This window comes from Pseudorasbora parva, chromosome 11, assembly GCF_024679245.1.
Source record: "Pseudorasbora parva isolate DD20220531a chromosome 11, ASM2467924v1, whole genome shotgun sequence".
NCBI classification, from domain to species: domain Eukaryota; kingdom Metazoa; phylum Chordata; class Actinopteri; order Cypriniformes; family Gobionidae; genus Pseudorasbora; species Pseudorasbora parva.
In genome coordinates this window covers 45,550,547-45,575,826 of record NC_090182.1, presented here as the reverse complement: position 1 = coordinate 45,575,826, position 25,280 = coordinate 45,550,547, and the positions used below count along the sequence as shown (strand labels likewise).

At 39.5% G+C, this 25,280-nt stretch overlaps 2 protein-coding genes across 4 annotated transcripts in view; one reads left to right on the top strand and one right to left on the bottom strand.

The window, feature by feature from the left end:
* The window catches only part of pigg (phosphatidylinositol glycan anchor biosynthesis class G (EMM blood group)), a 211,448-nt gene that overhangs the window by 79,914 nt on the left and 106,254 nt on the right, over positions 1-25,280 (top strand). For all 3 annotated transcript variants that reach the window (XM_067458106.1, XM_067458108.1, XM_067458107.1), the window contains exon 7: positions 18,865-19,082. In XM_067458106.1, the coding sequence (XP_067314207.1) occupies positions 18,865-19,082 (218 nt within the window). The remainder of the gene's footprint in view (positions 1-18,864; positions 19,083-25,280) is intronic.
* Positions 1-25,280, bottom strand: part of gnpda2 (glucosamine-6-phosphate deaminase 2) — a 469,370-nt gene that overhangs the window by 429,083 nt on the left and 15,007 nt on the right. The window lies entirely within an intron of this gene.

Genomic DNA, 25,280 nt, shown 5'->3' with positions numbered 1-25,280 from the left:
TGTGTTACGTATGTGTGCGGTGCGTGTTGCGGTGTGTGTTACGGTATGTGTGCGGTGCGTGTTGCGGTGCGTGTTGCGGTATGTGTGCGGTGCGTGTTGCGGTGTGTGTTACGGTATGTGTGCGGTGCGTGTTGCGGTGTGTGTTACGGTATGTGTGCGGTGCGTGTTACGGTATGTGTGCGGTGCGTGTTACGGTATGTGTGTGGTGCGTGTTACGGTATGTGTGCAGTGCGTGTTGCGTTGTGTGTTACGGTATGTATGCGGTGTGTGTTACGGTATGTGTGCGGTGCGTGTTGCGGTGTGTGTTACGGTATGTGTGCGGTGCGTGTTGCGGTGTGTGTTACGGTATGTATGCGGTGTGTGTTACGGTATGTGTGCGGTGCGTGTTGCGGTGTGTGTTACGGAATGTGTGCGGTGCGTGTTGCGGTGTGTGTTACGGTATGTGTGCAGTGTGTGTTGCGGTGTGTGTTACGGTATGTATGCGGTGCGTGTTGCGGTGTGTTACGGTATGTATGTGGTGCGTGTTGCGGTATGTGTGCGGTGCGTGTTGCGGTGTGTGTTACGGTATGTGTGCGGTGCGTGTTGCGGTGTGTGTTACGGTATGTGTGCGGTGCGTGTTGCGGTGTGTGTTACGGTATGTGTGCGGTGTGTGTTACGGTATGTGTGCGGTGCGTGTTGCGGTGTGTGTTACGGTATGTGTGCGGTGCGTGTTGCGGTGTGTGTTACGGTATGTGTGCGGTGTGTGTTACGGTATGTGTGCGGTGCGTGTTGCGGTGTGTGTTACGGTATGTATGCGGTGCGTGGTCTAACACTTCGTGGCTGAGTTGCTGTTGTTCCCAATCGCTTCCACTTTGTTATAATCCCACTAACAGTTGAGCATGGAATATTTAGTAGTGAGGAAATGTCAGGAATGGACTTATTGCTCAGGTGTCAGACTATCACGGCCCCACGCTTGAGTTCACTGAGCTCCTGAGAGCGACCCATTCACAAGGACACCTTACCTACTTATCAAGCTGGAACAGGATCCAGGTGGCCCTCATGATGCCCGTTTCACACACACACTCCGTCTGCAGTGTGTATGCAGTGTGTGTATGCAGTGCGTGTTACGGTATGTTTGCGGTGCGTGTTGCGGTGTGTGTCACGGTGTGTATGCAGTGCGTGTTACGGTATGTGTGCGGTGTGTGTTACGTATGTGTGCGGTGCGTGTTGCGGTGTGTGTTACGGTATGTGTGCGGTGCGTGTTGCGGTGTGTGTTACGGTATGTGTGCGGTGCGTGTTACGGTATGTGTGCGGTGCGTGTTGCGGTATGTGTGCGGTGCGTGTTGCGGTGTGTGTTACGGTATGTGTGCGGTGCGTGTTGCGGTGTGTGTTACGGTATGTGTGCGGTGCGTGTTACGGTATGTGTGCGGTGCGTGTTACGGTATGTGTGTGGTGCGTGGGGTGTCAGCCTATCAGGTGTCAGCCTATCACGGCCCCACGCTTGAGTTCACTGAGCTCCTGAGAGCGACCCATTCACAAGGACACCTTACCTACTTATCAAGCTGGAACAGGATCCAGGTGGCCCTCATGATGCCCGTTTCACACACACACTCCGTCTGCAGTGTGTATGCAGTGTGTGTATGCAGTGCGTGTTACGGTATGTTTGCGGTGCGTGTTGCGGTGTGTGTTACGGTGTGTATGCAGTGCGTGTTACGGTATGTGTGTGGTGTGTGTTACGTATGTGTGCGGTGCGTGTTGCGGTGTGTGTTACGGTATGTGTGCGGTGCGTGTTGCGGTGCGTGTTGCGGTATGTGTGCGGTGCGTGTTGCGGTGTGTGTTACGGTATGTGTGCGGTGCGTGTTGCGGTGTGTGTTACGGTATGTGTGCGGTGCGTGTTACGGTATGTGTGTGGTGCGTGTTACGGTATGTGTGCAGTGCGTGTTGCGTTGTGTGTTACGGTATGTATGCGGTGTGTGTTACGGTATGTGTGCGGTGCGTGTTGCGGTGTGTGTTACGGTATGTGTGCGGTGCGTGTTGCGGTGTGTGTTACGGTATGTATGCGGTGTGTGTGTTACGGTATGTGTGCGGTGCGTGTTGCGGTGTGTGTTACGGAATGTGTGCGGTGCGTGTTGCGGTGTGTGTTACGGTATGTGTGCAGTGTGTGTTGCGGTGTGTGTTACGGTATGTATGCGGTGCGTGTTGCGGTGTGTTACGGTATGTATGTGGTGCGTGTTGCGGTATGTGTGCGGTGCGTGTTGCGGTGTGTGTTACGGTATGTGTGCGGTGCGTGTTGCGGTGTGTGTTACGGTATGTGTGCGGTGCGTGTTGCGGTGTGTGTTACGGTATGTGTGCGGTGTGTGTTACGGTATGTGTGCGGTGCGTGTTGCGGTGTGTGTTACGGTATGTGTGCGGTGCGTGTTGCGGTGTGTGTTACGGTATGTGTGCGGTGTGTGTTACGGTATGTGTGCGGTGCGTGTTGCGGTGTGTGTTGCGGTATGTATGCGGTGCGTGTTGCGGTGTGTTACGGTGTGTATGCGGTGCGTGTTGCGTTGTGTGTTACGGTATGTATGCAGTGTGTGTTACGTTCACACACCGCAAGTCATTCTAAAATAGACCAAATCAATACCTATGTCCCTATGGACGTGACACTGATATCGAGAAGAACTCCCGCTGGAGGGACGCTTTCATGATCACACACACATTACACACATAAGAGATGAAGATGGAGGAAAACCTCCTCTTTAACTCTTGCACTCCTGTTTTCTTGGAGTGTGTAGTCAGTCTGTCAGCATGAATAGAGACATTGTAATATGATTGACATGTAAATTAGCCTTCCACAATACAAAAACATTCTGTGCATTTAGGAGCGGCTTTATCTACATTTGTTGTTACCACAAAAAACATTGGCATGAAAAGCCCCATTGGAATAAGTGCACTGCACGGTGGATCCGCGGCCAGCTGCTGACGCTTCCCTCCGGATGAGATCCGCTTTTATGGCGGTGAAGAAAACGCTAAGCCAACTAAGCTAAGCATTCTCGTCCTCACAGCTGGCCCGGGGCTTTGATGAGAACATGTGATGTGCCTTTGGACACACTGCTCAAATGTGCACTACAGGCTGCACGCCTCATCAAATCACTTTTATATTCATTCATATGGTTCATTTAACTGTTTTTAAGAAAAAAGCATAGGATGTAGAAGTTTCGAACATTAATTGGTAAAGCACTTATGAATAAAACTAGATTTCATATACATGTCATACTTATCCTTAAATAACACTAACATTTTAGGATAATAATAGACTCATATATTAGAGAAGTTAAATAAACTCTACCGATAAAAAGTTTGGAATTTAAAGGTGCACTAGAATGAAAAATTGAATTAGCCTTGCCATAGTGAAATAATAAGAGTTCAGCACATGGACATCACATACTGTGAATCTCAAACATCATTGACTCCTACTTCTGATGTAAATCTCGTGAATCAAAAACACCACGGGATAAACAGTGCTTCTCAACATAAACCCAACTGTGACGCAAGCATTGGGGATCATTTATATGCACGCCCCCAACATTTGCATCTGTCCAAACATGTTCAATGTCAGGCGGAAATGGAGCGAATGGTCCATGTTCAGGCTGTGCAGGGGACTTTTCTACGCTTCCCACAGTCAACAGTCATGGTTGAGGTTTATTATAATCCGACACCACAACAATTTAATTCAAGATCGTTCGTTTGTTCGGCCCATTTCAAGCAAGCTTCGCTCAGCGTCTTAAACTGAAGGAAGGGGCGACTGTATTCCTGCAAGCAGTAAGTAGCGATTTATCCACTTATTGACTGTTTAAACAATTTAATCGAAAGTTTCTTAGAGAGACAGCATTGTCTAGATAACGTGAGATGCTAGTACAGTAACAATAGGAATCTCCAAGTACCATACCAAACTAAATAGTGTGTCTGATGACAAAGGGTAATATTATTCTGTATTACAAAATACAACCGTAGATACTTTGCTTACAGATCGTTCACTCAACCCTTCTAGCAAACGTCACCTTTTCCACCATATAAGTTAAAACGATAGTCATTTGACTAGGCTATTCATTTTGTAAAAATATAAGTTATATATTTATATTTTTGAGAACTGAAGTATGGTGTTTCCTATGATGTTTTTGCCTGATTTGTATTTCAGATTAGGCTACATCAGTCACTGCGTAACGTTACTGCGTAAACGTGCAATATCGTTGACGAAAAAAGACAAGTCTAAAATATAGTTTAAAAAATAACAACTTGAGCAGAAACCACTGGTTTTGGTTTTGTCGGAGGGAAAGTAAAGATGTTTGCGGTTGCCAGATTTCAGTGATTTAAATCCCCCAATCAGAGCTTTTCTGTGAAAAGAACATGTATGCTATCCGGTGTTTCACCTAAACATGTCCAATCTGGCAACCATATGCATGCGATCTCTCTCTCTCTCTCTCTCTCTCTCTCTCTCTCTCTCTCTCTCTCTCTCTCTCTCTCTCTCTCTCTCTCTCTCTCTCTCTCTCTCTCTCTCTCTCTCTCTCTCTCTCTCTCTCTCTCTCTCTCTCTCTCTCTCTCTCTCTCTCTCTCTCTCTCTTGGATGATCTGAAAACACCAATAAACAAGTAAGCTGCATTTTATCAATCTCCATTTGAGATGTTCTGCTTAAAGTGTCATTCAGTCGTTCTTTACATCCTATGTCTGTTTTGGCATTACCTATGGCATTACATCCTAGGGACAATTTATAGGGTTGTAAATAGACCTGTAAAACTGTATCTGGACAATTTTTGCCCTTAAATAAGCCACATACCCTCTATGTAGATCTCAGAGAACAATTTAACATATTGTTTCAAATCATTCTAGGGCACCTTTAAAGATTTGTTTTATTTTAGTTTTTTGCAATGAAGTGCATTGCATTCATTTTATTGCTAATTGATTTTGTAATTAATTGTATTGCAATACATTGCATTAATTTGATTATTAATAAATGTGATAATTAATTGATTTTGTTTTGTTTTATTGCATTGCATACATGTTATTATTAATTAAATTTATTGCATTACATTGCATTCTATTATTAATTTAATTTTATATTTAAATAATTTTATTGTATTGCATTAATTTTATTAGTTTATAATTAACTGAATGTATTGCATTAATTTTATTATTGATTACCTTTATTAATAATTTATAATTAATTGATTTTATTGCATTGCATTCTTTCTATTATTAACTAATTATTAATTTTATAATTAAATTTTTTATTGCATTGCATTCATTTTATTATTAATTAATTTTATAATAAATTGTATTGAGTTGCATTGAATTGCAATAATTGTATTAATAATCCATTTTGTAATTAATTGAATTTTTGTTTTATTGCATTACATTGCATTAATTTATTTTTTATTAATTTTATAATTTAATCATTTGATTTCATTAATTTTATTATGAATCAATTTTATAATAAATTGTATTGCATTGCATTTCAGTAATTGTATTTATAATTAATTATGTAATTAATTTAATTTGTTTTGTTTTATTGCATCACTGCTTTATTTTATTATTAATAGATTTTATAACTGATTTTTTGGCATTACATTGCATTAATTAATTTTTTAATGAATTTTATAATTAAATTATTTGATTGCATTGCACACAAATCCCCCCGTGCTCTCTAATTCCTGGTGTTTATCCAGCCAATCAGATCAGAGCGTGCGATTGCAGCCGACTGTGGTTTCTGTCTGCCTCAGCCCTGGAGCTTCACCTGAGCTCTAGTGAAGGTTCGGGAGGCGTGTGGAGGATGAGATCTGATTGATGAGGACGATAAACCGCCGCCACCCACTTTCGTCCTTCCATTTTCTGAAGGAAATTCAAAAATATGAGATTGTATTAGAGGTCAGCTCTTCAGTGTGTGTGTGACGCAGAGGCAGACATGAACTCGCTTCACCCACGTCTGGCTTTCTCTCTGCAGTGGAGATATTCTCCATCATGCTTCTGCAGCCTAATGAAGCACTTAATTAAATTGCAGATGAATTATTGTGATTAAGGAGAGAAGCGTTCATCAGAGTTTTTCTGAGCACGTTGACCTGAAAGCGAGACGATGGAGGTTTTCTCCAGATAGCACCTTTCCCACGGTAACATCGTGCTGAGAGCTGAAGCTTATGACGGCCAATGCATTAAAATCAACCGGAAGCACAACCTGAGTCACACTAGAGATCTCCATCTGCTTTACCTGTGTATGAAACCATATGAACTGTACACTCTAAAAAATACAACCCAATGTTGGGTCAAATATGGACTAACCCAGCAGTTGGGTTGTTTTAACCCAGCGATTGGGTTGTCTTAAGCAAATATTTAACCCAACCACAGGATTAAAACAACCCATTTGCTGGGTTAGTCCATATTTGACCCAACATTGGGTTAAAACAATCCAGCATTGTTTAGAGTGTATTATAATGTACTGTATAGCATGCAATATATAGTATATATGGATGCTATAATGGTATATATATTTAATAATATTTATATTGCTATGACATAATTTCATAATGATGCAGAAGGACATCACTTTTAATGATTGGTTTTGGTTCATTTGCCCTGCTGGTCAGAGTCGAGCACATTGGCTGATGTAAAAACTGCACATCTTGGCAAACATAGGAAGTCATCTGGAGGCATTTCATTCACACTACAGTTTACACAGTTGTGCTGTTCCAAAGCGCTCCGAGGTTGCATTGGGAACTTGCATTGGCACTTGCATTGGGAACTGCATTATTAAGCACATCTTGAACACACACACACACACACACACACACACACACACACACACACACACACACACACACACACACACACACACACACACACACACACACACACACACACACTGCCCTTTCCCCTTTCCCTACCCATCACAGGAAACATTCTACATTTTTACTGTCTCAAAACAACTCATCCTGACTGTATGAGTCTTTTGTAAAGTGGGGCCATGGGTAATGTCCTCATATTTCACCCTCTCCTGTAATACCTGTGTCATACCCATGGCATTATACACATTTGTGTCCTCATATGTAACAAAAACGCACGCACGCACGCACGCACGCACACACACACACACACAGGTGCATTATCTGTTTCAGCAAAAACTGTGAAGTATTTGCACTTGCTGAACCTCAGTGCTTCTCATCCTTTTGACTTCAATTGTCCACAGACTTATTTGAGGCAGAAACATGTATATCCATTATTATTAAGATTTTATTAATTCACACAACTTTCCCAGATCTATAAATCACATTTTTCACATAATTAATTCAAATGTAAGTCATTGTGAGGGCCCAATAATAAGTTCCAGTATTTTATATCATGCAATGATTATATTCATTTCAGTGTTATTTTATTATTGTTGCTAGTATTATTAATATTTTGAATTGTCTTTTATTTTTTATTTTTTATTGTTTCCAGTTTTCATTTTTCATTTTAGCAATTTATTATGTAGTTTTTTGTGCTTTTGTCATTTTTCTTAGCTTGATATATATATATATACAGTCCCTGACAAAAGTCTTGTCGCTTATCTATTTTCTAGAAATACCTGATATTAACCTGACTTTTAATTAATTCATTGGTGTTAGAAATAGCTCATATGAAAAGCTAAAACCCTCCCAAATGATGTCTAATGCACTGAAATAAATAATTTTCACAGAAAAAAATATTTATCATTTAATCAAGACAGAAAGGTCAAATTTTGGCAAGACAAAGTTTTGTCGCCTATACAGAAATGGAACAAATTTACTGCAAATACAAAAATATGTCAGCAAATTAAGTTGTGGTGCTGTGAGATCCAAATTTAATATCTTGTATGACTTCCATGAGCTTGAAGGATCCATGCGGTTTGGCAAGGATTCATACAATTTATTGATGAAGTCATCAGGAATAGCTAAGAAAGCAGTCTTGCATGCCTCCCAGAGTTCATCAATATTCTTTGGTTTCGTCTTCCATGCGTCCTCTTTCATCCTACCCCACATATGCTCAATGATGTTCATGTCTGGTGACTGGGCTGGCCAGTCCTGGAGCATCTTGATCTTCTTCGCCTTGAGGAACTTTGATGTGGAGATGGAAGTATGCGATGGAGCACCGTCCTGCTGCAGAATTTGGCCTCTTTTATGGTTGGGAATAAGAGGTAGCTAAGATTTCTTGGTATTTTAGACTATTGATGTTGCCTTCCACCCTGCAGATCTCTCGCACACCCCCATACTGGATGTAACCCCAGACCATGATTTTTCCGCCACCAAACTTCACTGTTTTCTGGGTGAATCTCGGATCCATTCTGGCTCCAGTAGGTCTCCTGTAATATTTGCGGCGACTGTGGTGTAATTCAACAGAAGATTCATCTGAAAAATCCACCTTCTGCCACTTTTTCCAGCGTCCATCCTTTTAGCAGGCTGTGGGCCTTGCAAAATGGTTTTTCAATTGTCTTTTGTTTAGTGCTGGCTTCTGGGCACTGATTCGACCATGGAGGCCATTTCGAGACAGAATCCTACAAACTGTTCTGGTTGACACAGGGACTTCAGGTGACCAGGTCTAGTGGAGCTCTGCTGCAGTGGAAAATGGGCTGGCCTTGGATTTTCGAGCCAACAAACAGTCCTCTCGAGCAGTTGTCTTGCGGGGTCTGCCTGACCTGGGCTTGTCAAAAACGTCTCCAGTCTCTTCAAATCTTTTTTTTATCCTCTGTACTTGACGCTGAGACACATTGAAGGTGTCTGCCACATCAGCAGTGGATCTGGTCTTCAGCCTCTTGATAATCAAAACTTTAGTCTCAGGGTGAATCTTAGGCATGTTTGCAGAGGTCTAGTTGCAGTTGATGTGAAGGTCTAGTGCACCGGGGTTCTTTTTATACACACTTGAGACCTAATTGATCCATTATTAGTCACAGGTGAAGCTCATATGACAAGGTGACAACACTTATGTTTTTGCAAAAATTGACTCAATGGGCTTTACCAAGCTGTGAATATTAGAATACTTTTTGAAAGTTTAGTTTTTCACTGAAACATTATCACAAAAGCTGGTGGGATTAAAATGAGCCATTTTTTTGTAAAAATATCTTGATTAGAAATGTATTTCAGCGGCACTTTAGGTCAATTTGTACACAAGCGACAAGACTTTTGTCAGGGACTGTATACATATATTTCTCAATTAGTGAAACAAATGGAATTAGTGAATCTTCTCGGCTGTTTTCTGAAAGAATGGGTTCAGTGTTTCTGTCTTTTATAAATCTGATAAACTAAAGACTCTTGTGAGATATGAAGGATCAACACTACTCTACAGATACTCAAGATTAACATGAGACCGGCAGAAACTGTGTGTGTGTGTGTGTTATGGACCCTTTAAATCCAGAGAAATAAGCAGTTTTAAGCAGAACACGCGTCGACTATCACTAACATCAGACCTGCGTTATCTTTGATTTCCAGGAATTTGTTGGATTTTTTCATTTCATATAAACCACGGAAACGCCAAAGCTGCTTTTATATCTGATGTGTTTAATTAGACAGATTAGTGTTTTATGAGATGCACTGCCCTGCCTTTTTTGGTTGGCATTTTTTAATTTAGAAAAAAGCAGTGCGCTGCAGTTTTTTTTTTAAATGTTGCTAGGAAACCCCTGAATCAGCTGTCCTGTCTGTCTAATCAAGGTAACGGTCACCACAACACCCAGTGTTGCCAGATTGGGCGGTTTTGAATTTGATTGTGCGGGTAAAAATGGGTTTGGGTGGGTGGACAAAATTTGGGCTGGTTTGGGGTCAGTTTAGCGGTTTTCAAACATAAAAAATGTATAGTCTAATGGGTTAATATCAAACTGAAATGTGCATGCACTCCATAAAATCAATCATCATGACACACACAGGCCCAGCGTAGAGTCAGCTGACAGCTGTTGACGTCGCCAACGAGCACGTACTTTCAGCCAATCAGCGATCAGCAGGGAGACGCCTCATTCATGACAGGTTTTTAGCGCGAAATTGTAGCTGGATATTCAAGTGATTGCTATGCCAAAGTGACATAAATATACAGTAATGAGTGGGGGAGTGAACCAACTCTCAAAACGTGGATTACTGTGATTTGAAGATTCTTTAACCAACTCTAAGAGCACAGATGAATGACTCAAATATACTGTATCCTGTCCATCAGGTGCACACTGATCAGGACATGCACCTTTTAAACCTGACTGCGCTCTATTCGTCCCAGCTGCTGAAAGAGCTTTGAATCAACGATTAATCAATTTGTTCTACGGTTATGAATCAGCGGATTGATTCATGATTCGGATCGTGTGTCAAACTGCTGCACTCACGTGACATTGGCGATCCGAATCATGAATCAATACGCTGATTCATAACCGTTTGAATCTTTATTTGAGGATTGAAAACAAACCCAGAAGCCAATGCTGAATAAAGTCGTAGTTTTTGTTATTTTTGGACCCAAATGTATTTCCGATGCTTCAAGAGACTCTAATTAACCCACTGATGTCTCATATGGACTACTGTGATGATGTTTTTATTCCCTTTCTGGACATGGACAGTATATTTTTTCACATCTTCATGGCACACCACAATGATTTCCGTCATCTCATGTGTTCATATTTTTTTAGTGTAACAATTTATGATTTGCCAAAATAACTGTTGCATCTGTGTAGATTACATGAGCAAAGTGTATGCGCGTTGTACACGCTATACATTATGGTCAAGCATGCGCCCTTAAAATAGCATAATGAACAACACGTAACGCGCCGCTGACTTTAGACCAGGTGTTTTCTGGTCAGTGGCGCGATTGTTTAATGGAACTGCAGAATAGCTCCAGGGATTGTTTGCGCCGGAACACGCCTCCTTTTTTGCGCTGAACCGCCCAGGGAGCGCAAGTTCATTCACTAGTTTAGCGACGTGCTTCTGTGGAGGGAAAAGCACGCTTTGCGCGGGTGCAAAATAGGAATGACACATGCGCCGGTGTACAAAGTCAGTTGCGCTGGGTGCACGATAGGGCCCAAGAAGTGTTTGTTTGGTGAACTTAACATTGCTGAGTGAAACGAACAAACTGGGCAGTGGATCTGTAGTTCCCAGCATGCTTTGCAAAGGGCTGCATTAGGAGAGTAAATTTAGAGATTAAAGTGTTATGTTATGTGTTTTTCAGGAAAGGGAAAGATGTTGTTAGTTTATGTTAGTGTTTAATGTGCAGTTATAATGGACATTTCGAGTTTCTGTCATTTTGTGGTTTCCATTATGCAGAAGAGTGCCTGTGTTTAGGCTGTGGGCGCTCCTTTATTGGATTGTATTCCTGCCCTCATTAAAACTGAGTTTGTTTCCAAAGAGTTATTTTTTTATTTTGTTTCTAAAAATATGCTTGTTATTTAATAGTTTTCCACTTACATTTGTAGAGCAAATAGTTAATATATAAGGTAAAATAAATATGATATATTAAATATATAAATATATAAATATATAAATATATAAAAAGTGTTAATATATAAATAATATAAATAATATATTAATAATATAAATATTAAATGTGTTAATATATAAATGTGTTTAACAATAAATGTGTTCACCTAACATAATAAAGTTTAATAAATTTAACATAACATTAGTAAGTAAACTGCACATATAAATATTATGTAAAGGTGACAAATTCAAATGGTTTGTATTTACTCAAATAAATGTTGTTTACTTGAATTTATTTTGTTCATATACGTAACTAAATTGTTTTTTGTAAAAGTTACTCAATATAGTTGCGTGGAACCGCTTGACGCTGCTTTTTAAAAATAAATTCAATGAGTATATTTGTTGAGTGTAAAGTGTGCATGCTGCAAAAACTAGCCTTAGGACAAACTTTATCCAGGGTGGAAAAAAAAGTGTCAACACTTCATCTTCACTAGCTCAACCTCGTCGCCTTTTTCTGTGTATTCTGCACTGTAAAAACATTTTGTTGGTTTTTGTTGGTTTAACTTAAAAAAGTAAGTAACCTGGTTGCCTTAAAATTTTGAGTTTATTGAAATTGAAAATTTGAGTTGATACAATGAAGGAAATGTGTTTAATAAATAGAAACTCAAAATATTATTGTATCTGAACCACATAAAACATTTGATAAATCATGAAAATAGCACAATTTGGCATGTTTCACTGCATCATCAGAAATAACACACACACACTTACCCAATATGCTTACAAAATCTTGTAATAATATTTTAATAAAGGTTGTCGAATCTCAAAAATTTTTCATTGTATTAACTCAAAATTTTAAGGCAACCAGGAAACTTTTTTTCTAAATAATTGTTTACAGTGTGTGGGTGGGGATTATTTACAGTAATTTAAAACATTGCAACTTCATAAGATCCGGAAAAACGCGTTGTAGACCAAGTGTCATCTTTTTTATGCTCAAACAGCAACATCACACATTAACTAAAGATGAAAAAGTGAAAAAAAACTGATTAAATACCTGAGTTTAACCCAGATAAACCAGTTTAAACCTCCTTTATGAGGTGATTTAGGACTATTATTTCCGGGAATTTCAGTTCTTCTTAAATTTTGTAAAGAATATTTTTGAGAAAAAGCTTTTCTTTCTTATATTGTTTTCTTAAACATTCTTAATACCATAAGAAATATTTTTAGGAATACCAAATACTTTGAAAAAGTTTTTATTTTTAAGAAAGCATTCCTGAATCTCGTTTTCTCTCTGCCTCGCCTATTTCTGACTTCCTGTCTCTCTCTCTCTCTCTCTCTCTCTCTCTCTCTCTCTCTCTCTCTCTCTCTCTCTCTCTCTCTCTCTCTCTCTCTCTCTCTCTCTCTCTCTCTCTCTCTCTCTCTCTCTCTCTCTCTCTCTCTCTCTCTCTCTCTCTCTCTCTCTCTCTCTCTCTCTCTCTCTCTCCCTCCCTCTCCCTCATCTGTGTAATTGTGTGATCAGGGAGAGGTTGGTCCCAGCGGACGGCCGTTAACTCTCCTGCTCTGTGATCAATGCTGTGAATTAAGCTTTCATTATTAAGCAGACGCCGCTGTGTCTAAGAGAGGAAGAAGCGTTTTCTGAGCTCCCTCGCTGCTGGAGCGCTGTTATGTGTCACAGCTGTAATACACATGACTTCGAGATGATACTGAGCCATGTTTCACTGTCATAACTCTGCGTGATAGTTGACACGGATTCATGGGCTAATTCAGCATAATGGTATAATTGATTAATCACAGCCTCGCTTATTTGTGTTGTGACAAACGTTCCAGCCAAGTGAATTCATTCATAAGAGAGTAGATTCATGTTTTACTCGCTAGCGCTCAGTAATTGTCTCATTCGTCACTTTTTTACCCCTGGGTTAACATGATCTCCGTCAGGGTTCATCACCTTAGCAATCACACAGATGCTTCATAGACACTCAGGAAAAACAAAGACTTCTGGGGAAGAAGCATCAAAGTTACACAGGTTTCACATGGTCTGGATTTTGCAATATTTTGCAATAGTGTGTCAGTAGGTAATATCAGTTATCAAACATTAACTTTGCCATTAATTGTAATAATCCATTCCAGTGAGATTTGTGTTTGCAGAAGGAGTCTGATCCACACGGAGATCTGATCTCACCATCATTGAGTCCGTCTGGGATTATATGAAGAAACTGAGACAAAATCCACAAGAACCGTGAAAAAATTCTCCAAGACGTTTGAAGAAACCCTCTTGCAAAGCTCCAGTACTGTGAACGGTTTTAGACACGTGTAAAAATGCTGTAAAGTGAGAATGCTTTCAATAATAATGTCAAAATAGATTTAGTTTATCATTGAACTCCTAATAACTTAATTAAATCAGTGTTAGGTGTGACCACACTTTTAAACAGCTTTTGTCCTGGTGCACTTGCTCATAGTTAGAGGTCGACCGATTCATCGGATTTGCCGATTAATCGGCACCGATAGCTGGTTGGTGGAACAATCGGTTATCGGTTAAAAAAAAACGGTTTGCGTTCGTTGCGGGAGCGGCTGAGAAGGCTGCTGTCATTACACAGTAGCCTACGAGAGCTCTGAGAAGGGTCTGCTGGCATTATATAGCGCGAGAGCGGCCTCTAGAGGCCAAATGAAAAACTATCACTGTTTACATTAACACATGAGGACACGTGAGGCTCCGCGCTTCACAGCTCACGCTGCACAGAGCACGCTGACACATCTGATGCGCGTTTAAAACACCAACAGAAAAACGGTATGAATACAGAACACTTCAGTACATGTTGCCAAATCATTAAAGTAATTGATTTGTTGACTAGATGCTTTAGCAGGGGAAGAACAGCAGTATATGTACTTTGTCATGGAGGCTGACAGGACGCTAATATTAGCAGCAACGGTTACCTCAAGCATTTAAAACGATGTAACTGAGAAACTTTTTTTGATGTGAGAAACTGTATCATGTATCCAACAGAAATATAAACGCATTAGATGTCAATACATATGTTGTTATTTTGATAAATATTATTTTGATTTTTTAATAAATGCTGTAGAAGTATTATTCATTTTTAGTTTTATCTGTTAACCTTTTTTTAAAGGTAAAATGTACATTACATAATGCATTTAGTTCATGTAAGCTAGCTAAATAAATACATCATTGTTAGCAAATAGGATTTGCAGTCTGTTACCTGACATTTACATACATGTTTCTAGGTTATAGCTTAAAGCCCCACTTGGCTACTTTTGCTCTCGGGGTCCCCCTACAGTTTGGAAAAAATAATGTCCTCCACTACTGTCGTAAGCTCTGTCATCCTACAACAGGGGATGCCATCACGCGTGCATTTGTTGACATGACAACCCTGAAAGCCCTGAACTAGTGATGCGTGGCTCGTCTCATAACCCGCGGACCCCGTATGTCTATTTAATGGTCGCGGGTGCGCGGCGGGTTGTAAAAATATATACAGTGGTGCGGTGCGGGCCAAATAACTTCATAAAAGCGTCCCGCGGGTCGGTGCAGCACTAACAGTTCCCCTGAACACTGCAGGAGGAGTTCTTCTGGCGGCGCGTGTGAAATGTCTTCAGCCCAGGTACAGTCAGTGGCATATGCTCAAGCATTTCATATGAATATAATTTAATGGGTTTTATTTTTTTCAAACGCCAAATAATCACGATGCTCACGTTTACAAGCCAGCGTCATTATAGTAGTCTATTGGTTAGCGTTTTCCAGAATCTATATGATACTTCAGTTCAGTGTTTGAGTGGTCGGTAATCACCGTAACAAGCAGGACAGCATCGGTCGGGCACGCCTCCTTCAGCTCACGCCGACGAGCAAACGCTGGTCACATGCTGATCCTCGTCCTGCCTTTAATCACATCACTTTTTCGTTTCCTCTTATTGCTTTCCTCCAACAAAACCTTTTCTTTCTTATTTGTCTCTGCTGCTTCGGACATGACTATATTATCCGACGAACAAAGTTGGGCTCGCACGTCCGAATGTAAGGAAGTGTGTGTGTTGGTGGAAGTGACGTATATGCCGTAAAGCAGTCGAATTTTGTAGTTCTTTTTGTTCTCGGGTTACTACCCGAAACCCGAAGTTTAAAAGTACGATTAAAAACGATACAGACCCCATCAGGCTATGGCAGACGTGTCATTCAACCTATTGTAAGTCGATTTATTATCACAAGAGTCTTAAAAAATATATTATGGAGGTTGAAAAGTTACCTAGTGCTGCTTTAAGAAACATATTTTTGTAATGTTTTAGTTATTTTCTGTAGAATTTTTTTCTTTTAGAACTTCTCATTTTAATATTTTAATATTTACATATGAAATTTAACACATTTTCATGGTTCAGTACTTTGTTTTATTTCTTGTGATAAAGTTCAGCACTGCTTTTTTACCTGTTATTTTATGTATTATTATTATTATTATATTTTAATCTAGTATCTTTTTAAAAAATATCGGTCGATTAATCGGTTATCGGCAAGCGAGGTCTAACCTAGCTATCGGTATCGGTAAAATCCACTATCGGTTGACCTCTACTCATAGTTTTTCAGGAGCTTTGCAGGAGGGTTTCTTCAAGCGTCTCGGAGATGTTGCGTCAGCTCTTGCGGATTTCATCTTAGTTTTCTTCAGTTTCTTCATGTAATCCCAGATGGACTCGATGATGGTGAGATCAGATCTCCGTGTGGATCAGACTCCTTCTGCAAACACAAATCTCACTGGAATGGATTATTACAATTAATGGCAAAGTTAATGTTTGATAACTGATATTACCTACTGACACACTATTGCAAAAATATAAATAACTGGCTTAAAAACATTTCTGAGGGGTGAAAATGCGAATGTGCCTAAGATGTTTGCACAGTACTGTATAAATAAACAATATTTAAAACATCGATATTTTGTCATTCAGCAACAGTCGAGTGCATGAAGTGTTTGACATTCAACACTTTGTTCATCATCCAGGTATTTAAAGTGCACTTATTCTATCTGCAATATTCACTCTTCGCATTATTTATACTGTAGAACAGCATCGAAGGGGCATACGTGTATATCTGTGCTTGTTTGAATTTTACAAACAACCCCATTGCTCTAGAGATTAAGAGAAACGTTTAGTTGCCACGATAATTAATATAATATATTTTAGGGTAATTCATTTAGCATCCATTAGTATCTTAAGGTTATTTGGCTAGTTATTAATTCATTTTGTGCATGCAAGCAGTTTGCAACAAAGAGGCTATTTGTATAAAAATACAATTTGAAGTGGAGGCTTTTAGCTTGAGATTCAGCCCCTGTGTGTTCATGGACATGTTTGTGTGTTTTTGCATTTGGTTATTTAAGGTCACTCATTTTGTGCATGCAGGCAGTTTGCAATTAAGAGGCTTAATGCATAGATGTCATTTTAAAGGGATGCTTTAAGTATGTTTAACATTACGAATGCAAACCACGCATGCTTGGCCACCTCAATGCCAGCGGGCGGTTTGCTGTACATACTTAATGTGTGTCCTCGTCTAACTGTGGCTCAGTGCTCAGGAGGCGAATGTCTGTCCTTAATATTTACATATGTTGTTATTCGGGAAGCTGCTTGTGTGCCTTCTTAATCTTGAGTCAGAATATCTTCCTCTCCCTCTTCATCTCTTCTCTGATGACGAGGGCGGGGCCACCTGTCACTCACATGAGATCCACCAATAGCAGACCACTGCCATCCAATCAATTCCCCACAGACTAAATCAAGCCCCGCCCCATATTTGTTCTTGTTTGAGAGGCGTTTCACTCGGAAATACGGCACGATGGGGAAGAAAATACTAGAGCAATTTCAGTTTATGTCAACTTGCTTTAACAAACAGTTAGTGTATGAAAGACTGTCGATAGAAGCTTCCGTGTATGCCTAATGCATTTTAAATTATGCTCGGACACATTTCAGACAGCCAAGTGTGTCTCAGTGTCGGGTCAGGTGTGTTTCCCGTTGTGTGTGTGTGTGTGTGTGTGTGTGTGTGTGTGTGTGTGTGTGTGTGTGTGTGTGTGTGTGTCTGTGTGTGTGTGTCATTGCACATGAACCCGAGCTCATAGATGTGGAGACACACATTAGACAGAGAGAGGCGCGGAGAGATGTTAGCTCACTCTGAGATCCCGCTGTGAGGCCCTTAGTGTGTGTCTGCTATAAAACACCTGCTTCTGATGCAGCAGCCGGCTCCTGGAGTCTTCATAACACCACGGATCGTTTTCAAGACCTAGCCAGCATTTTAAGGCATCATGAAGTTGGTCGGACGGATCCAAAATAGAAGTTTGTGTTGATATAATGTGTGTGTGTGTGTCTGTACTGTGTTTAATTATCATGTATATTTGAATGCACTATCATACATGTATACATTTAAGAAATATTTGCATCAAAACACTCTGTGTATGTATATGTATATATATAAAATCTGGGAAAGAAATATTAAAGATTCACAGGTTTCGCATGTCCTGGAGGAATGTGTGGTTTACACACTGACCATGCATGACTAGAATTGATTCTTATACCATATTATATCCATATTTGATATGCACTACTTATAATTTGAATCATGCATGTTATTTAGGACATATAGTATATAAAGCCAAATCATACAAAAACATAAAAATATAGCTCATATGGTGTTACCATTATCAAACTTAAATTTGATTTATTAATTTAAATATCTAAAATGGTCTTTTTTTTTATTTTGCTGCATGCTAAATAATAAAGTATTTTCAGTGATTAGCATATGGCTTTCCATCAGTAGAAACCCTGGAGTATATTCAAATGATTGTGCGGTGGCTTTGGGAGTGACCTCATAGGGCAGCCAAGCAAGTGCATTCTGGGAATTGTTGTCTTTCATCTCCATGAGACAAAAATGTCTTTTCTCAGTCTAGAAGGCATTAAATTCAAACATAATTTCACATTTCTACTACATTAATGACCCAGTTTAAATACAGATTCATCTTCCCAGCGCTGAAGTACCCCTTTAAATTACACAATTAATAAAATAAAATACAAAAACCCTGCACATTTTTCACCCTGCACCTGTTTCAGCACTAGGCTGAAAAAAACATTTGAAAAGACATTTTTGTCTCATGGAGATGAAAGACAACAATTCCCAGAATGCACTTGCTTGGCTGCCCTATGAGGCCACTCCCAAAGCCACCGCACAATCACTTGAATATACTCCAGGGTTTCTACTGATGGAAAGCCATATGCTAATCACTTAACCCTTTAATTAAATTAGTACATTTAATAGAGTTATTGCATCGCCTAGCAGCAGCAAAGTCATGTCGAACGTTTCAAATCAGTCACTTGCGTTCTGATTTCATCTGTCATTGTTTTGTCTGTTAAATTTCTCCTGTGCCTCTCTCTCTCTCTCTCTCTCTCTCTCTCTCTCTCTCTCTCGCTCTCTTGCTGTCTCTCTCTCTCTCAGAGGACGGTTACGAGCTGTTTCGCGTGGCGGAGAAGTCTCACGGGAGCTGGATGAAGCTTTACGTGGATGGAAACACGTCTGAGGTTTTGAGCAACATGGGCAAGAAGGTTCTGAAGCAGTATCTGGAGGCCCTGAAGGCCATGAGCTCAGCTCTGAGCAAACAGCTGGGCCAATACGACATGTACTCCATGATCATGGGCATGATCTTCATCCTGCAGGTGAGCGTGCTCTTATCCTGAGAAGAAGACACGTTTCTTTTAATGTGAATGGAGACATTGGCAGAATGGAAGCAGATTCTAACACGTCTATCACTTGCCATCATACCGGAAACTAAAGCATTAACACTTCATAAAACTCATTTCCTGGTGCAAAGTGAATTTGGAAGGTGTATGTTACAAATTACATGTGAAAGCAGTTTTAACTAGTGATAAGAAATTGATAATTTAGCCAGTTAAATGTTATCTCTTTCAGAGTCCACTGGCAGCCTTGTCAAGAGACAATGCAATAAATATATATACACTGATCAAGCATAACATTACACAACAAACTGTATTCTGACAGCTTTCTATCAGAACCAGCATTAACTTCTGGAGCAGTTTGAGCTCCAGTAGCTCGTCTGTTTGATCGGACCCCACGGGCCAGCCTTCGCTCCCCACGGTCATCAATGAGCCTTGGCCGCCCATGACCCTGTGGCCGGTTCTCCACTGTTCCTTCCTTGGAGCACTTTTGATAGATACTGACCACTGCAGACCGGGAACAGCCCACAAGAGCTGCAGTTTTGGAGATGCTCTGACCCAGTCGTCTAGCCGTCACAATCTGGCCCTCGTCAAACTCGCTCAAATCCTTACGCTTGCCCATTTCTCCTGCTTCTAACACATCAACTTGAGGACAAAAATCAATGTAACTTTTCCGTCCGCTAGAGGTCGCCTATTCAAAACAAAGGTTGTAGTTTGATGACGCCAAAAATATGACGATCTTAGGACGTGATCTTCACCTCACAGCCGGTGGGAAAGAATCGGGATAGGACTCGGGCAGAAATCATGTTCATGGATGTGGTTATTAAAGGACAACTCCGGTGAGAAATGCCCCTAGGGGTAATTAACAGATGGTTAGCGAGTAGATCATTCTCTGAGATGGGTTTTCATGAAAATCGAATGTAAAGAGTTTTATCTCTAAAAACTGATTAGCTTATAACGCTAGTATAGGGGGCATAGAATAAGTAAAATTAAATTGCTAATTAATACCAATGCTCAAAATAGCCTCACACTAACACGGCAGCATAATGAGGGTCCCTGTTTTAAAAAACCGCAGCATTGAGAACTTTGTAAGTGTACAAACAGTTTAATAAGAACATACTTTATAAAGTCAGTGCATAGACAGGAGCCATCGTGGAAAACAGTCTCTACGAGTCGAGCCACGAACGCTGTGCTAGTGATGAACTGTGACTTTGAATCTCACTTTGGACACCTTTTTCCCTTGTAGTTAGTCAACGATATTTTCAATAAACAGATACAATTCATGCATTTCCATGTTATTAGAGTTCACAAACTTAATTCCTATCAATCAGTTCACTTACCAGAGCGTTCGTGGCTCGACACAATTTTCTTATTTTTATAAAGAAACCGAACAGTGAACGAAATTCTAGGTCTAATTCTAGTTGTGGAAATAATCAGTTTGGGACAATTTGCAAACAATATTTGCATTAATTTGCGTCAAATATATTATTAGTCCCAATATTCTTTCGCATCAGTGAATAAATACATAAATCTGCTGTTGACATTTTAATTCCCCAGTGGTCTGGTTAAAGAGTTTGGAAAACCATGGCAAAGTTTCTGGATTCTAACCCGCCCTCATGTACTTTTCTTTTTCTTTATTAAAATCAAAGATGTTCATCATTGATATGTTATATTATGATGTATATTAAGAGCAGGGACACGTTTGTGTGCGTTTTGTTTTGTGATTTCACCGGGAAGAATAGAGACTCTCTCCGCAACGGCATTAAGCGATAGATTGATGTGCTCGTCTGTGTGTGTGAGGACTGTGTGCACAAGCCCAAAGAGAGCATAAACCCCGCCTACTTTGGCCATCTCACTCATTTTGACATTGACGAGCGCCATTAGACCTGAGGCAAACCAGACTAAAAATTCCACTTTTAAACCTTTTGTCATCCTAACACACAGAGCGCTGCGTAATGAAGTGCAGCAGAGCAGTGCAAGAATGTCAAATATTGACGGAGGACGATTTGAGAGTCCTGCGGTCCTAAAGTGCCGTGAAGGAGGATCAATGTTTGAGTTTGAAGGACTGCAGCCTCTCGTCTCATTTACACCCCTCACCCTGCCAACTCATTATGAGCTTAATTAGTCCCTCTCTTCTCTCTAATTAACAATAAAGAGCACGCCAGCCCTCACGGCGGAGATCAGATCCAGCCTGGCTCAGGTTGTTGGCGCTCTGAAGTTCATTCCTTCAGCCTTCGCTATTCATGATTTCCCCTCTTTTCCTAAAACTTGGGACAAACTCTGCAAGAACAAAGAAATGTATTTGTTTTCTCGAGGTGGCAAGAACAAGAACAAAGTTCGCTCAGGCCAGTACATTCTATACTTCACAAGAAAAGCAGGTGCCGATCATCTGCGTTTCTCCGCATTAACCACGCCCACTTTAAATGTATGACCAATCACACAATAGTTCTCGGAGATCAGCAAGAAAAAAGTTTTGCTTTTCAACAGGGCCGGCCCTGACCAATTTGCTGCCCTAGGCAAGATTTTAGGTTTTTATATGTTGGTTTTGTTTTTATAATTTTTAAAATAAAACTAAAGAAACACACAAACACGTCTTGTTCACTATCTTTGTCGGGACTCTCCATAGACGTAATGGTTTTTATACCGTAAACCATATTTTCTATCCCCCTTACACTGCCCCTAAACCTAAACCTACCCATCACAGGAAACATTCTGCATTTTTACTTTCTCAAAAAAACGTATCCTGTATGATTTATGAGCTTTTTGAAAAGTGGGGACCGTCTCACTTTTCAATGAGCCGGTTGAAAAGTGACTACTATCAGCTATTACTATCCTTATGGCGATATTTGGTCCCCACAATGCAATATAAACAAGGACACACACACACACACACACACACACACACACGCACGCACACACACACACACACACACACACACACACACACACACACACACACACAAACACACACATATATATATATATACAAAAATGTGTGTATACGTATATCCTCCACTAAACTATGCATGCTCATGTTTTCACCATGAATTAAACTTTTTAAGAATTTTTTATATTTAGTGTGCATTTTATTTAATTTTTAGCTATTTTAGATAAACCTGTATATAAATATCATTACTAATTTCAGAAAATAAATTTTACAAATGCCATATGTCCCCTTACAATTGCACAACTGAGTAAAAACATTAGGCTATTAAAAAAATTCTATATGTTTAAAAAAAATTGACATGATTTTTTACAGATTCTGATCATCCAGAACAGTTGCTTACATAAAGTTTAAGATAAAAATAACTGGAATTAATTAGCAAACATTCATATTTAGATAATACATTTAGACAAACTGTTCATTCATTTCATCACTTCACCTCTGTCTTTATTCCCTTATTCCTTTATATTCCTGTATCAGAGGGCTTCGGTCTTTTTGACACATTGTCCCTCAGTCATAAATAATTCGGCAACTTTCCAACTTTCACTGGCGCGAGCAAACAAGCTCATTCCTGTCTGTTAGATGCGCGAGCGGCGACGCGACAACAAATTCCCAACATTAAACTGATCGGGCGTTCAACATCGGACACACTAAAGCACTCGCTGGGCAGGAGGAGATTGATGCGGCGGTCTGGGAAGAGTCTGGGGATTTGTTTAAGGTTTTTTGGGTATTATTCCAAATAATATTAATAAAAAGTAGCAGGAAAACTGCCCCCGTTTGCTTTCTTTGGTTCCTAGTAGTGTTGTCACGATACCAAAATTATGACTTCGATACGATACCAGACTAAAATATCGATATATCGATACTAAATCGATACCACAGTAAAAAAAAAAAAAGATAAGATGCTTAATATGACAACAGAACTTGTTATTATTCATTGTTATTTTTTTACTAAAAATTCATGTGGCCAGCATGTTCCTTAGGGTTGGGCATCGTTTTGATTTGAACAATTATTGATCAATTACTATTAAAATTATCTCAATGTATTTTTTACAACGGGGTAATTGTGTTGCAATAGCTTACACACAGCACAAGAAAGCTTGATTTCGAATGGTAAATTGAATTTATAAAGACGAGTAAACAGTAATAAAATAAGAACAAATAAACAGATTACAAACAATAGCACAAATAAATGCAATAGAATAGAAGATAAAAATTAAACAGACTGCTTTATTTTTTCAGGTAAGTCTAACATTCAGATAAGAAACTGAATAAAAAAATGCATAGTAATTACATTTAAAACAACATTGGGTAATGTTCTTTGTAAAAAAATCAATAGCGTACAGATGAAACTATTAAAGTTACACAAGTTGATCAGTCAAGAGCAGTGTGATCGTTTGTCTTTTTGTAGTTTGAATAACAAATGACTGCGGTCCCTTTAAGACTAACGGACGCATGGATCCTGAACACTGTTCCTGTTACTCATTCTTCATTTCTTCCTGAACTGTTTGCGACTGTGTTAACGTTAATACTCTTCCAGATGTGCACTGATAGTTCTTTGAGTGTATTTGACCAATAATAAGCTGGAAAAAGAAGCAAATGTTTGCACTTGTATCATGTCAGAGGCGGCTTTATTACAGTAGGCTGTGTGTGTGTGCGCTTCAGATGTGAGCACGAAATCTGCGGGGATTAGTAGAATTAATTTATGTGCAATCCCGCGCGAAATTCAGACCGATCACACACTAACACTAACACACTGTCATGAGGAAAAAGTCCAGCAGAACGCGCGTTCACCGTGCTCAGAGGTTAACCGGGCTGAGTGAGAATATGCCGGTGTGTGTCAACTCGCTTTCGGTCGGAGAGGAGAGCGCAGCTGGTATCGATACTGTAAAAACTAAGAATCGTATCGTTTCAGATATTCCAGTATCGATAAATATCGAAATATCGATATTTTTGACAACACTAGTTCCTAGGTCCTCATTTATCAACAGTGCGTAGAAAATATTCCATATTTTGTCCTTCAAATTTAGAATGTGCATAAATACAAGAAAATCCATGTTTATCAATCGTGCGCACACCGTTCTTACGCACATGAGTTAGCAATCATTGTTGATAAATCCCACGTGTGTGTAAGAACTACGCTAGTTCATATCCACGGTCATTAGCATTCGGAAACGCCTACAATCAACCATATATGGTGACATCACTTCCCTTTATTAATCACCAGATTGTTTTATCCGCAACGCAATAATGGCAAAGAAGAGGAACACTGCAAAAATGCCTTTTTTACTTAGTATTTTTGTCTTGTTTCTAGTAAAAATATCTAAAAATTCTTACATTAAGAAACATTTACTGGACTAGTACAAATTATTGTCTTGTTTTGGGGAAAAATCTTTCAAAATGAAGAGAGTTTTTGCCTAAAATAAGCAAAATAATCTGCCAATGAGGTAAATAAAATAATCTTGTTTTCTGTTTGAATTAAGATTATTTTTCTCACCCCATTGGCAGATTATTTTCCTTATTTTTAGCACAAACTCTCTTCATTTTGAGTTATTTTTTTCCAAAAACAAAACAAATACTTTTGCTTGTCTAGTAAATACTTCTTGTTTTAAGGATTTTTAGATGTTTGGACTAGAAACGAGACAAAAATACTGAGTAAGAAAAAAATGTTTTGCACTGAACTTCACAAACTCAGAATGAGTCGCGCAATGACGTTTAACAACAGCAAATTTGATCACAAATGATTTGCATGTTAGCAGAATCAAACCCTTTTCTATTAACATGGTTAAAGTCATTGGTTGATGGTGATTTAATGGTGATGTGGGTGCAGACTATGGCTCCAGTAATGTTTGGGATCTGGCGATAGCATGAAAGCCACATTTTTTTGCATCAAATATTTTATAGGGTTTGATACTTAATTACGCATCGTGTTTAAAATGACAAAAATGATAAAGTAATTAAAGGAAACAGGAGAAGTGTGTGATTTGCCTAATGCATACTGTCCCACTCTTAAGTGCTTTTTATGTGTAGTGTCGCTATTCTACCACTAGATTCTCTGAGCTGGGCTTATATTCACACACTCTGCGTGAAACTGTTCTTCCGCACTCATTACACACACATCTGTTGATAAATGAGGGCCCTGGTCTTTTTGTGCATGATTCATCAGCACATGATATTCCTGTAAAGATGCTTGTCTTTTATATTTCATAATCTCTCATGAAACGACTTTCCTTTTT